This window comes from Sus scrofa, chromosome 7, assembly GCF_054392235.1.
Source record: "Sus scrofa isolate SSC_HxYL_T2T_F1_AM1 chromosome 7, Sscrofa_HxYL_maternal_Yorkshire_Landrace_v2.0, whole genome shotgun sequence".
NCBI lineage: Eukaryota > Metazoa > Chordata > Mammalia > Artiodactyla > Suidae > Sus > Sus scrofa.
In genome coordinates this window covers 45,924,579-45,939,021 of record NC_139389.1, presented here as the reverse complement: position 1 = coordinate 45,939,021, position 14,443 = coordinate 45,924,579, and the positions used below count along the sequence as shown (strand labels likewise).

Genomic DNA, 14,443 nt, shown 5'->3' with positions numbered 1-14,443 from the left:
GTAAAATAGGCCTCGTATTCCACCCCTTGCAGCATTTTGTGAAGATGGGAGAGAGTATATGGAGGCCAATGCCTGGCACATTCTAGTAGCTTTATTATTCACTTGTTGAATGGTTAGCGAGCACTTACTGTGTACAGGAAACTACTAAGCAGAAGAATGAGGAGGTGACTGTGACAGGTGTAGACAGAATCCTGCCTCATGCAGTTCAGAGTCTGAGGAGGAGGAAGTTATTAAACACAGATCACACGGATGGCGGGAGAAAGACACGTACATGCATGTATGTGTACACATACACACGTGTACATACATGCAGATGTACACATACATCTACACATGAGTGTGGCTTAGGAGGGGATGGATCAACAGTGGTCCCTCCAGGAGTTCCTGTTGCGGCGCAGCGGAAACAAATCTAACTAGGAACCATGAGGTTGCAGGTTCGATCCCTGGCCTCGCTCAGTGGGTTAAGGATCCGTCATTGGCCATGAGCTGTGGTGTAGGTCACAGATGCAGCTTGGATCTGATGTTGCTATGGCTGTGGTATAGAGCCATAGCTCTGATTGGACCCCTGTCCTGGTAACCTCCATATGCTTCGGGTGTGGCCCTAAAAAGAAAAAAAAAAAAATGTCCCCTCCAGCAAGCGGGAAGGAGGAAACTCTTGGAGAGCTGAATGTCATGAGAATCATGAAGATAGAAGGCAAAGGTTGGGGAGCCTGCAGTGACAAAGGAAGTTGAAGTCCACGCTGGATTTCCAGTGACTAGTAAACCCATCCATTCCGACAGTCTCCACGACCCTGCCTGGGCCTCTATGTTTCAGAGGGAGCTGGATCCTCCGACGCGCCCCCCCTGGTTGCTAATCTTTTTTTTTTTTAATCATTTTAGGACCACACCTGCAGACTATGGAAGTTCCCAGGCTAGAGGTCAGCTGCGAGCTGCAGCTGCCAGCCTATGCCACAACCACAGCCACGCCAGATCTGAGCCGTGTCTGCAACCTACACCACAGCTCACAGCAACACCAGATCCTTAGCCCACTGAATGAGGCCAGGGATAGAACCTGCGTCCTCATGGATACTAGTCAGGTTCGTTACCACTGAGCCACGATGGGAACTCCATGGTTGCTAATCTTTTGAAGGTGCCTTTGGTGCCTGGGGCAGAGCCCGAGGAGGTACTTCAGCGGCCTCGGGGACCCAGTAGTTCCTCTCCCAGCCCTTGGTCTGGGCAGCCAGTGTGGCCCAAGGTGAGGGCTGCTCTGCAGGTACTGGAACGTTCTCAGGGCTCCCTGTCCCCGCCACCCTCTGCTTCACCGAACACGCTCCTGGCATGAGTCGGCCCTCCCACCTGCCATCATGGGGTGGAAAGGCCTCAGAAGCCACTGGTCTGAGCACAGCAAGCCCAGGCTGCTGGCCTGTACTCAAGCCACTCCTGGAAGTGGGCAAGCACGGCAGAGACTCATGGGAGAAGAAATCCATCATTTGACCCATTGGCCTAAGGGAGCCAGTTTGTTAATGTCGTCTGCATCATTTCCTGCTTGGTGTCTGCCCCGAGGGTGGGCAGGAGGTGTGGGCGTTCTCCCTCGTCTGCCCTGGAAACAGTTCAGTCCTCCCTTAATCCCCAGTGTCATCTGCTGCCCATTAAACCCTGACAGGCTGTCCAGCCTCCTGGAGACTGTGTCAGGCTTCTCTGCTTAGTGGGTGAGACCTCCCAACCATTGCTGTGGCCATTCTCAGCCCCCTGGGGGTGACCAGGGTGATCGGGCTGGCTGCCACCTCTGGGCTGGTCGGCTCCAGCTGTGAGCAACCTCGTCTGGGACCCAGATCCCCTCCAATTCTTCCCAGCGGCCAAGCAAGCATTGGGGTTTTTTTGTTTATTTTTCATGTGTGTCATGACAGAAAAAAGATGGAAACCACCCCCACCCCCAAATGAAACAAAAACACTAAATAACTAAAAACTTTGAAACTACAAGGCCCTGAACTCTAAAAAAATTCATTGACCTGTGGGGATTTTAGGTTCCTGGCAAGTCCCTTGCCTGTTCCCTGCTCCCTTTCCCCACAGGCCAGAGAGCCCTCTCGCTGCTTCCAGAATCATTTTGACCATAGGACTGTGAGATGTGAAGGGTTGGTGTCCCGCCAGCTGTGTGTCCCCAAGAAATGGGTGCTCATCTAAGTCTGCCATTTGTCATTTGTCTTCTCCATGAAGTGATCACAGACTAGGCCTCAGAGAATCTTCTAGAATTATGAGCAGAAAGGGCAGGGGGAGTTCCTCTTGTGGTTCAGCGGTAACGAACCCGACTAGTGTCCATGAGGTTGTAGGTTCGATCCCTGGCCTTGCTCAGTGGGTTAAGGATCTGGTGTTGCCGCGAGCTGAGGTGTATGTAGCCCAAAGACGCAGCTCGGACCCCGAGTTTTGTGGCTGTGGCGTAGGCCGGCAGCTGCAGCTCCAGTTGGACCCCTAGTCTGGGAACTTCCATGTACTGTGGGTAGGGCCCTAAAATGCAAAAAAATAAAAGGGGTCAGGGGTCACAGGCCTCTGAGGTCTGACCTGATTCCATCCCCCTTGGAAGGTCCCTTCCAGGGCACAGAGGAGGCCGCAGAGTCTACCCCCATCACTTGCCCCAGCTACCAGCCGTGACCTCCCTCACCCTTCTCACCTCCCTGCCCCACCCTCGATTGGTTCTGGTTGTCAGTGAATCCCATCCCCGTGGCCCCATCCTGCCTTGGCCTTTGTGCCAAGCCCCGTTGGTTGCTCTCCGGTAGGATTGCCTGTCAGCTCAAGTCCAGCCTTGCTGGGACACCACCTTCGGGATCCTTTTTGTGTCCGGCTCTGTGGCTGTGGCCAGTGTCACTCCAGCTCACCTCCAGCCCTGGAATTGCCCCCCAGGCTCCCAGTTGTCCACAGAGGAGATCAGGCCTCAGCGGGCCTATCTGTGACCTGGAGGGGTGGCGGAAAGGTTGGGTTTGTGGGGTGGGGGGAGGCTATGAGATTGGAGGAGACAGAGACAGGGACCTGTGAAAAGTCACTTCCCTAACGTTACTCCTGACCTGCCTTCCACCGCATCCCATTCCAGGCGATTCACTAAGAAAAGGAAACATGACCGGTGCGGGAGCCCAGGAGGGACACCAGTGTGGGTGGGCTGCTCGCCCAGATCTGCGGGCCGCGTGGCAAGCCCAGAGGAGCCCTGTTAAGGTCCTCAGAGGGGAGTTCCTGTTGTGGCTCATCAGGTTAAGAACCCAACTAGTATCCATGAGGATGCGGATTTGATCAGTGGGTTAAGGATCCAGCATTGCCTTGGTCAGTGGGTTAAGGATCCAGCATTGCCCTGAGCTGTGGTGTAGGTCGCAGACACAGCTCAGATCTGGCGTTGCTGTGGCTGTGGCGGAGCCCGGCAGCTATAACTCTGATTGAACTCTTAGCATGGGAACCTCCATATGCCACAGGTGCAACCTTAAAAAAGTGGAAAAATAAAAAGAGAGAACCCCAGAGGAAGGTGCCAATGCAGCAGCTCGCGGGCTCGTTCACACCAAGGTGCCCGGTCCAGCCCTTGCTCTGCACCTCCACCCATGTGTGGGCAGCTGGCGTTTGCAGTGGCTCCCAGTCAGTGGCTGGATTGGGTGGGGAAGGGTTGAGCGTGGGGGAGTCAGGGTTGTCATTAGCAGGCTTCCAGCATCCTTGGTTTTTCCATTGAACTGTCATTCCTGCAGGTGGGCGGGGCGTGGAGGGGGTGTCAGAACTGGCCCAGGGAGTCTTGGCCAGGGTTCAGCAGAGGCTGCTGTGGGCCCCCACCACAGCCCAAGCGCTCACTGGGTCCTGAACCCTGACCTGACTCCGGAGATGGGAGAGACCTGGAGGAAATACCCAGTTCGGCCGGAGGAGGCCTGTCTTGTCTTGGAAGCTGCCCCAGTTTGGTGAGGAGACAGAACTACATTCTCAAGAGAATACTTTGCAAGAAGCACAGCTATGATGTCATCTTGCAGGCATTCTTAGCCCATGGCTGGAGCTGGATAGTGGTCCTCTGAAGAGCAGGCTCTGTGTTAGTACTTGCTCTGCTGCTTTGCCTGACACGGTACTTGCAGAGAAACCGGCTGCTGGATAAGCTCAGGTCCTGGATTCAGATCAAGGCCTCCCTTCCTTTTGCTTCTAGAAGGAACTTTGGTATCACCTGGTTTACCTGCATCCCTGAAAAATTACTCTGCCTTCACCCACCATGGAAAACCTTTCACGGAAATGAAGGTCTGGTGTAAAAAAGTCTTTCCTTCTTCCGCACAGCCAGCGTGTCTTTGTTGTGTAACTGCTGTAACAACAGCATCAATAACGGTTTTTAAAAGCTGGAAAGAAAGACAGAAAGGCCCTCTTTAGAAGATGCTGTGAAAAGGAGATCATCCAACCAAAAAAAGAAAGGAACAAAGGAGAAACATAGAACCCACTGGAAAACAAGCTTTAAAATGGTGATACATACGTATTTATCATTAATTATCTTAAATGTCAATGGATTGAATGCTCCAGTCAAAAGACATAGAGTGGCAGATTGGATAAAGAAGCAAGAGCCTAAAAGATACTGTGCCCCAACTTTTCCTCACCCCTCCATGTCTCTCTCTAACTGCCTGCATTCGCTGTAGATCATCCCAAATTTCACCACTATCCAGAGCCTGTTTCCCAGCAACCGAAGCTCAGAACATTTTTCCTCTGGATACTGTTCCAGTACCAGTTCCCTCCAGTTAATTAGGCTCTTTGTAATTAGCCTTAATCGTCTTGTTAGGGACCCCTGCTGATAATAACCCACTAGCCGGGAATCCCCAGGGAAAATGAGTGAACGCTGGGGGGCGGGGGTGGGGGTGGGCAAGTCAGCCTGCCGACCCCTGGGACATGCTGCATGGACAGCAGGGATCTCAGAGACGGAGGCCAGGCGAGGAGTTGGGGCAGCCCCTTGCCTCGGTTTTGCATTTTATCCTGGACTTTGTCCAAGGCCCAGAATCCAAGAAAAGCTGGCTGAGAAAACCTTCTCCAAGGATGAGGAAAATGCTTCTGCCAGACAGATTCCAGGGGCAGAGACGCTGAGCCTTGCCTTGACCGGATTAGTGAAGGATTCCTGCAGGGAGGAGACTGCGAGTTACAGGCAGCAAGGCTGTGGGTGTGCACATGGGACAGGGACCACTGGCAAGGATGGCAGGCTTCATGAGCACTGCCAGCACACCTCTGCAGGGGACAGCATGTGTCCCATGGCCGCAGGCTGGTTTAGAATCTCCTCTCTGAATGGCTGGATCTAAAACATTCAGCATTCAAGAGTTCCTGTGTGTGTGGCTCAGCGGTTAACAAACCCGACCAGCATCCATGAAGAATGGGGTTCGATCCCTGGCCTCGCTCAGTGGGTTAAGGATCCGGTGTTGCCATGAGCTGTGGTAGAGGTCACAGATGCGGCTCAGGTCTGGCATTGCTGTGGCTGTGGTATAGGCTGGCAGCTTAGCTCTGATTCGACCCCTAGCCTGGAAACTTCTATATGCTGCAGGTGCAACCCTAAAAGAAAATAAATAAAACATTCGCCGCACACCTACCTAGGACCAGTGCTGTCAGTCACAGGCTGACTGTCACAACCCCCAAGTCACAAAAAGGAAACAGACTCGGAGAAGTAAAATTGCATAGATCCCAGGAGGAGTAAGTGACAGAACGAAGTTGCAGCCTGCGGTCACCCCTCTTTTATCACAGCACAGTGACCTTATCTGGGGTGAGCGCATTCAGATGTTATTTCTATATACTGGGCTTTGGCCTGGGAATTCAAGCCCAGAGTGGATCCTCAGTCCGGTGGGCGATCCTGTCATCAGGATGCAGAGATGGAGCGCATGCCAGTGTGACCATGAGAACGGATGAGCTTGTCTGGCCCCGCCTCTGCCTCTCACTTCGCAGACACCCGTTTTGGACAGACGTGCACACAGCACTGTCCTGAGCACTAGAGCGCAGCCCCTGGACTGCTCAGAGGCCCCTCCTACACTCTCTGGGCATGTGACCCTTCCCCAGTCTTCAGAGGGGCTGTGCGACACAGAGCAATGCTGGAGGGTCCAGCCCACTTCCGATCCGGACGGCAGTGTGAAATGAACACTTCAGGAGTGGGAAGATTGAAGACTGTCACAGAGCAGCAGCCCTAAAAACCACTGAGGCGTTGATGGGAAGAAGGCCTCCTTCCCCCGTGAAGCTTGGGGATCCCCTATGACAGATGGTCCAGGAAGTGACTCCCCCCACCCCCTTTTTTTTTCTTTTTTGCTGACCCACAGCCTATGGAGCTCTGGGGCCAGGGATCAGATCCGAGCTGCAGCTGTGGCAACGCCGGATCCCTAACCCACTGTGCTGTGCCGGGGATCAAACCCATGTCCCAGCGCTCCCAAGATGCTGCTGATCCCCTTGCACCACAGGGGGAACTCTGTGACTTCCCCTTCTTGGTTACAGCTGGCAAGCCATCTGGGGACATGAAGAGACATGCTTCTTGCTGGTAGACAGACCCGGGAATTTAACACTGCTGGAAGGAAGTGCCCACCGTCGAGGCTGGGTGCTGAGAAGGTTGCGCGGCCATGTGAGTGTCTCACAGGATCTAAGGGCCGCACCCTAACTCAGGAAACTGATCTCTGATCTGCCCGAGGAAGGAATGGATTCTCATTCATCTAATTGGGGGTTTCCAACAGCAACATGTCCCCTGGCTTCCTATCTGAGATGCAGCCCGGAGCTGCAGAGACTGGACCTGCAAGGCAGCTGGTCACCCTCCCTGTAAGCCCGTCCAGGGACTCAGCTGCTGTGACATGTCGCCATCACAGTCTTCTTAGACCATGGCCTCTCTGATTCCTCTTTTGCTGCTTTGGTGGATTTCTCAAAGGAACCCTGACTCCTCTTTGGTTCTACAGTTGCTGGTTAATCCTGTCTTGCTCTTTCTCTCTGCCCCGGGCAAGGGGAGCATGTGGGAGCTGGGAGCCCAAGCTCTTGAATGTTGGATAGAATTTGAGGAATGGTGATGGAACCGCTCCAGAGCCCCAAATCCCGCCAACCTCCTCTGTGCACCTCGACCCCAGCAGAGCTCCTCTGAACCCCCGGCCCCACTTGTCCTCCTTGCCTGCCTGCCTGCCAGGCCTGGTTTCTCCTGATTGACTGACTTAGCCTGAACCTTCCCAGGGAAGAAGCAATTCAGGTTCCCTGTGCCTCGGCCCCATCAGTCAAGCAGAGCAAAATGGGAAATCTTGAACTTGTTCTGGTTGGAAGGAAAAATACTATAATTTGGGGGATTACAGCTTTGAAAAGTAGAGGCTTGTCAAAGGCCCAGCCATGTACCATCCAAAGAGTCAAGACACAGGGAATTCAAATGTTACAATGAGGGAGTTTCTACTACAGTGTGGCAAGGATCCAGCATTTTCTCTGTAGCACCTCAGGTTACTGCTGAGGCTCAGGTTTGATCACCAGTCCAGCGCAGTGGGTTAAGAATCTGGTGTTGCTGCAACTGTGGCATAAGTCGCAGCTGTGGCTCAGATTCAATCCCTGGCCTGGGAACTTGCCACGGGTGCAGCAAACAAACAATGGAATGAGGCTGAGTTTTCTGCAAACCAGCCACAGTGATTGCATCTTCCCTGTAGCCCCCAGAAATACGCCTCCTCTTAGAAATCAGCCTCTGTCTCGCCCCAAACAGACCAGAACCAGTCTCTGTGATCATCTTCCTATCCTGCTTTGATGTGACTATCCAGTTTAGCCAGAATGGTGGCCCTGCCAGCCTGGCGCTGCCAGGCCCTTTTCCTCACTGGTCTGCAGATCTGTCAGGAGCTGGTCCTACTCACTTCCCAGCCTCTCATCTGCTTAAACCTCTGCTGAAACCCTATAGCTGAGCCGTACTGGATTCCTGCTTATTCCTTGAACACCTTCACACCCTCGTCTATAAAATGGGTAGCAGTAATTCCAGTCTGACTGGGTTTTCGGTAGAACCAAATGACTAATACTGATTCAGTCCTTCAAACTTGGCATGTAGTAATAAGCACTTGTAAATATGAGCTTTTTGTCCCCTAGTGACTTGCATGTAAACACCTAATACCTATCTGCTGAATGGATGGTTGACTGACTGAAGTGTATCCCTCCCTGCTTGTCTCTGACTTTGCACGTGCTACTCTCTCTCCCCAGAATTCCCTTCCATTTCCTTCTTGCCTGACTTGGCTTCTTCGTCTTTTTAAACTCCGCTCAAGTCTTTTGTCCACCAGAAAGCCTTGCCAGCAGCCCTGACCTGAGTGTGGCGTTCGTCCCCCGTGCCCGGTTGGCACCCAGCCCCTCCCTTCGTCCTTGCAGTCATCACCTTGAATGCAAAGCCTCCTGGCTTTTTCTCCCGACGAGCTTGGGAACACTTTGAGGGTGGAGACAGCTGAATCCATCCCATCCCAAGGGGCATGTGCTACCTGTCTACTTGCTCTCATCATAGTTAGATAAAAACTAGCGAAATTCTGTTGAGCGCTGACAACTTTCCAGTTGCTGAGCTAGACACGTTTTGTGTGTGATCTTAAACCTTCACAAAAATCCTACGAGCTGGAGACAATTAGAATTATCCCCGTCGTAGGTAACAAAACTGAGTATTCAGGAGTTCCCGTCATGGCGCAGTGGTTAATGAATCCAACTAGGAACCATGAGGTTGCGGGTTCAATCCCTGCCTTTGCTCAGTGGGTTAAGGATCTGGCGTTGCTGTGGCTCTGGTGTAGGCCGGCAGCTACCGCTCTGATTAGACTCCTAGCCTGGGAACCTCCATATGCCGCAGGAGCGGTCCAAAAAATGGCAAAAAGACAAAAAAAAAAAAAACAAAACCTGAGTCTTCAGTAACTCGCCAAGGTCAAGGCCACAGGGGGGGATTTGAACCCAGGTGTCAAGGCTGCTAACCATTACATGACACTGGTTTTTGGTTCAAAAACATGTGATACTTACAATATTACATGCTGAACAGTTGTAGTTTTGTAACTTAGCTAAGTGAACCAACAACTAAAAGTGAGAAGAACCAAGAGCTGTTTTTGTTTATAAAGTCTGTGTTTTGTTACAGGTTCGGACAAGTGGACCTCCCTAGAAAGAAAACTGTTTAACAAAGCACTAGCCACTTACAGCAAAGACTTTATTTTTGTACAGAAGATGGTAAGCCTGTTTTTTCCCAATGCTCCTTTGAAACCGAATTTGGGAAGTTGTATACCTAAAGATATATAGAAATATTAGATTACTGGTTTAAGACTCACCAAAAGGATGTCTTCCATCTCTTGCTGGTTAAGAATGGTCTGTGTGGCGTTCCCGTTGTGGAGCAGTGGAAACAAATCCAACTAGGAACCACGAGGTTGCAGGTTTGATCCTTGGCCTCGTTCATTGGGTTAAAGATCTGGCGTTGCTGTGGTGTAGGCTGGCAGCTGTAGCTCGGATTAGACCCCTAGCCTGAGAACCTCCATGTGCCAAGGGTGCAGCCATAAAAAAGACAAAAGACCAAAAAAAAAAAAGGTCTTTGTTGTAGGTGGCATGGCCTTGCTGTTTGGGATGTGGTGGGGGAGAAGGACATAGATTATTTGGATGTGGCAGTGGTGGGGGATTGTTTTTATCTTAATAAAGTGTAATTTAGGAGTTCCCTGGTGGCCTAGAGGCTAAGGATCCAGAGTCGTCACTGCTGTGGCTCAGGTCCCTGCTGTGGCTCAGGTTCCATCCCTGGGCTAGGGAATTTCCGCCTGCCACAGGCGCAGCCAAGAAAAGAAAAGAGAAAGATGCTTAGGTCCACAGAGAACAGGATCTCGGGTGACCGCTGCCTCTGGCTCTGTCCTGAGTTCATCTCCTGTCCTTAATCCTGAGCTTTGACTGGATGAGAATCAGGATAGGTGGGTTTTTTTTCTCTAATTGGCTCCATCTTCAGATCTGAATTCACGCCTGCCTTGGAGGCCACCACAGTCTTTGCTGCCCCATTTGCCCAGCAGCTCCCAGGCTCCTGTCCCTCCTGAGTCACCTTCCCCAGGACTGGCCTGTCCTAGGCCTTGTTCCTTAAAGGCCCCGCCCCATGTTGACTGGTGGTAGATTCATGGGTGGTGCTTGGCAGGCAGTGCAGGATTTTAAACAAGAATTCCCTGGGATCCTGTCTCCCTCCCTGGGTGATTCTTAACGTAGAAACTCAGGATACCTGGTGGCTATGAAGGGAGCAGCTGTGAGGAGACCAGTCTTCAGAGGGTGCCGTCCTTGTCTCACCATGCAGCTGCCCAAGGGGACAGCCTACCTTCTTATCTGCCTCCAGAAAACCCACATGACTGAACCCCATTTTGAGCTTAGAGAACTATGAACTAAATAAAGGCATTTTTTTTTTCTCTTTAAAACACATTTACCTTTGCCCCTTCGGGGGAAAACAGGGCAAGCCTTGTTTTCTGTAAAAACTAAGCTCTTGGCATCATAACTTCTGCCTTATATTCCTGTTCCATTCCTAAGGAACATTTTTCATAAATAGATTTTGAAGGTCAACCAGTCGGAGAGCCAAACACATTGAAGCATTTGAAAAAAAAAGCAAAACAAAACAAAACATGCTGCTTTATAGATTAAATAAGGGGAGTGAGCTCTCTGGATGGCGTGAAAAAAATCTCCAAGCTCTTCTTTTGAAGAAAGACAAGGTGCAAAACAGTGCCTCTAGCACGCTACCTTTTGTGAGGCAGAATGGCAGGGAGGGATGTATTTCTGTGTTTGTTTGTGTATCTGTAAAGGAATTCTGGAAAGATACCCAAGATAGGAACAAGGGGAGCGAGCCATGTTGCAAGGCTGGGGAGGGAGCAGATGGATGGATGGATGGAGAGCAGGTGTGGAAAGGAGGTTTTCCGCTATGTATAAGTTTGTATTCAGCTGCATAAACCTGCTTACCTGGGACGAACTGAACATTTCACAAAAGCTTGCTGCCTTGCCCACCGCCCTGAAGCTGATCTGATCTCTCTTTTTTTTAATTATTGGAGTATGGTTGACTTACAATGTTAATGTTAACTTCAAGTGTACAGCAAAGTGAATCGGTTTATACGTATAAATATATATATATATACACATATGTATATATATACACACACACATATACACATGTCTATATATATATCTCCATTCTTTTTTCCCATATAGGTTATTACACTCTACTCTATAAAACAGATAATTAGGAGTTCCCACTGTGGCGCAGTGGGTTCATGATCTGGCTTGTCTCTGTGACATTGCTGGTTCGATCCCTGGCCCAGCACAGGGGGTTACAGTTCTGGTGTTGCTGCAGCTGCAGTGCAGGTAGCAGCTCCAGCTCGGATTCAGTTCCTGTTCCAAGAACTTCCATATGCCATGGGTGCTGTAGAAAAAGGAAAAAAATAAAATGAAATAATTAACAAGAACCGACTGTATAGCACAGGGAAATCTGCTCAGTGGTTTGTCATAACCTATATGAAGCTGATCTTGAGCTGACTGTCCCCGCAGGTGAAGTCCAAGACGGTGGCTCAGTGTGTGGAGTACTACTACACATGGAAAAAAATCATGCGGCTGGGCCGGAAACACCGGACACGCCTCTCTGAAATCATCGAGGACTGTGTGGTGAGTGAGGCCGAGGCTGCCCCCAGCGCCGCTTCCGCGGGCCCCATTCCTCGGGCCCCACCCCCGCCCCGCCCCCAGGTTTGTAAGTGGCTGGCCGGTGACTTGGCTTTGCTGCCCGATGGCCGGTGGCCGTGGCGAGTGACTGATTGATTTCCTGGCCTTGCTTTCCTGGGATAACTAGGCAGAGGGAAGTCAGCTTTGGGTTTGACCTGTAGACCAGAGATCAGGGAAGAAGCTGAGGGCTGGCCTGCATTCCAAAGTGGGTAGGAGCCAGAGGACTTGAACCCTGGTGGCCCCAGCCTTGACCTGGTTGGTTTATAAGAGGTGCATTGATGCCCTGGGATATCCCTTCCTGATACTTCTATGACACAGACGCTCCTGATCAGAGAGCATAACATGCTTTAAAAAGATCAAGGCAGGAGTTCCCCTGTGGCACGGTGGAAACAAATCCGACTAGGAACCATGAGGTTGCAGGTTCCATTCCTGGCCTTACTTAGTGGGTTAAGGATCTAGCGTTGCCGTGAGCTGTGGTGTAGGTCGCAGATGTGGCTTGGATCCCACGTTGCTGTGGCTGTGGTGTAGGCTGGCAGCTACAGGTCCGATGAGACCCCATCCTGGGAACCTCCATATGCCTCAGGTTCGGCCCTAAAAAAAAAAAAAAAGAAGAAAGACCAAGACCAAGGCATCCTCGGATTTAACAGGGCTTCTCCAAAGCACATGCAAGAAGCTGCTTTGACCTCTAGATGGCGCCAGGAACTCTCCGTTATCCAGGAACTGGTTAGCAGTGTGTAGGTCATTCTGACCCTCACATCCCTGACATTGAGTTCCTTCATTAGCAGACAATCCAGAGTTGTCTGCTTATTAGGTTGAGGTACCTACTGGAGCTCCCACTGTGGCACAAAGAGATTGGCAGCATCGGTGCAGCACCAGGATGCAGGTTCGATCCCCAGTCCAACCCAGTGGGTTAAAGGATCCAACATTGCCACAGCCTTAGCTTAGGTCGCAACTTTGTCTTGGATCTGATCCCCAGCCCAGGAATTCTATGTGCCTCCAGGTAGAAAAAAAAAAGAAAAAGAAAAAGAAAAAAATTTAAAAGATAAGGTATCTAGTAAAGACATGAGATCAAAATCTTCTCCGAACCCCTTGCATGGCTTCTGTGATTACTACCACTTTTGTCCTTGTGGTTAACTTCCTTCTCTGCATCCATAGCCGAGGGAAATCTCTCATGTTGTGGAAAACATTACCTCCCATGTGTGGATGTAGAAATCGCAAGTCTTAACGCAGATCACTGAAGTCCAGTCTGTCACTTTCCAGGGAAAATGTTTGACATTCATGAATGTTGTGAATGTTTGTCATTATACTTTCATTCTGGATTGTGCCCCAGTTGTAAGTGTTATTAGCAAATATGTGGTTTAGTTTCTTTTCTTTCCTTTTCTTTTCCTTTTTTTTTTTTTTTTTTTTTGGTCTTTTTGCCATTTCTTGGGCTGCTCCCACGGCATACGGAGGTTCCCTGGCTAGGGGTCCAGTCAGAGCTGTAGCCGCCGGCCTACGCCAGAGCCACAGCAACACGGGATCCGAGCCGCGTCTTTGACCTACACCACAGCTCATGGCAATGCCGGATCCTTAACCCACTGAGCAAGGCCAGGGATCGAACCCGCAACCTCATGGTTCCTTGTTGGATTCATGAACCACTGAGCCACGACGGGAACTCCCCGGTTTGGTTTCTTTCATCGACACATACACAGCACTTCCTGTGTTCCAGGCTTTGTACCAGGAGACACTTTACACATATTGACTCATTTACTCCTTGTCCGAATTCTTTGAGGTAGGAAACAGAGGCAGAGAGCCTCGGTAACTTAGCTAGGGTCAAAGGGCTGATGAGTATGTTGTCTGAGCCTTATTCCCGTGTGTGTAATACTTTAGAGCAATCAAATGCATATGCCCTTAGAGAAATGTAAAAACACTTGGACTCATTAACATTTCAAAGCCTAAGTTCCTAACTAAGAATTGATCCTAGCTGTGAAATATACAAACATATATAAATTTATATTTGGACCCAAATATCAAAAAAAAAAATGGAATAGAATGGTCTTGCCATTCTTTTGATCGGAGATGGCAGTGTTCTCTATTCAGGGTTTCCTGTGATCAGGACTTTTGTTTGACCAGCTTAACTACTGATGTCTTATGTCTGAGTAACCTTTTTCTCATCTGTGCCTGAAGGTTTTAAAAAAGCAATGTAAGGGAGTTCCCATGGGGGCTCAGCGGTAACCAACCCAACTAGTAGCCATAAGGACATGGGTTCGATCCCTGGCCTCACTCAGTGGGTTAAGGATTCGGTGTTGCCGTGAGCTTTGGTGTAGGTTGCAGTCGCAGCTTGTGCCCTGTGTTGCTGTGGCTGTGGTGTAGGCCGGCAGCTGTAGCTCTAATTCAATTCGTAGCTTGGGAACTGCCACATGCCTCAGGTACAGCCCTAAAAAGACAAAAAAAAAAACCCAAAAACCCCAAAACAAATAAAACCAAAAACCGATATGGCCTCTTCTGGTTCAGTCAGCTAGGAGCAGTTGAGTTCCCCCTATGTCTGTAGTGCTATGGGTGACCGAGGGATGTTGCTGGCCTCTGCTCCCTGCCCCATGAGCATATATTGTAGTTGGGAAGATATGGCACACAGAAAGAGAATGTTTACTGTGAACCCCAAGAGTGTTTCAAAGCAACATGAGATGACCAGAAAGTCTCTCTGTGGCCTTAGAGACTTTCTCTCATCCAGCTCCGTCATTCCACAGGCAGAAGGTTGAGGCCCAGAGAGGGGAGGGCACTTGCCCAAGGTCACACAGAGCATTCCTTTCTCAGTGAGTGGAATAGACAGCAAACAAGGAAGCACAAAGAATCCCGG

At 50.4% G+C, this 14,443-nt stretch overlaps 1 protein-coding gene across 50 annotated transcripts in view; it reads left to right on the top strand.

Moving 5' to 3' along the window:
• The window catches only part of TRERF1 (transcriptional regulating factor 1), a 217,390-nt gene that overhangs the window by 186,745 nt on the left and 16,202 nt on the right, over nucleotides 1–14,443 (top strand). For all 50 annotated transcript variants that reach the window (XM_084968129.1, XM_084968115.1, XM_021098712.2 and 47 more), the window contains 2 exons: nucleotides 9,032–9,120; nucleotides 11,440–11,553. In XM_084968129.1, the coding sequence (XP_084824255.1) occupies nucleotides 9,032–9,120; nucleotides 11,440–11,553 (203 nt within the window). The remainder of the gene's footprint in view (nucleotides 1–9,031; nucleotides 9,121–11,439; nucleotides 11,554–14,443) is intronic.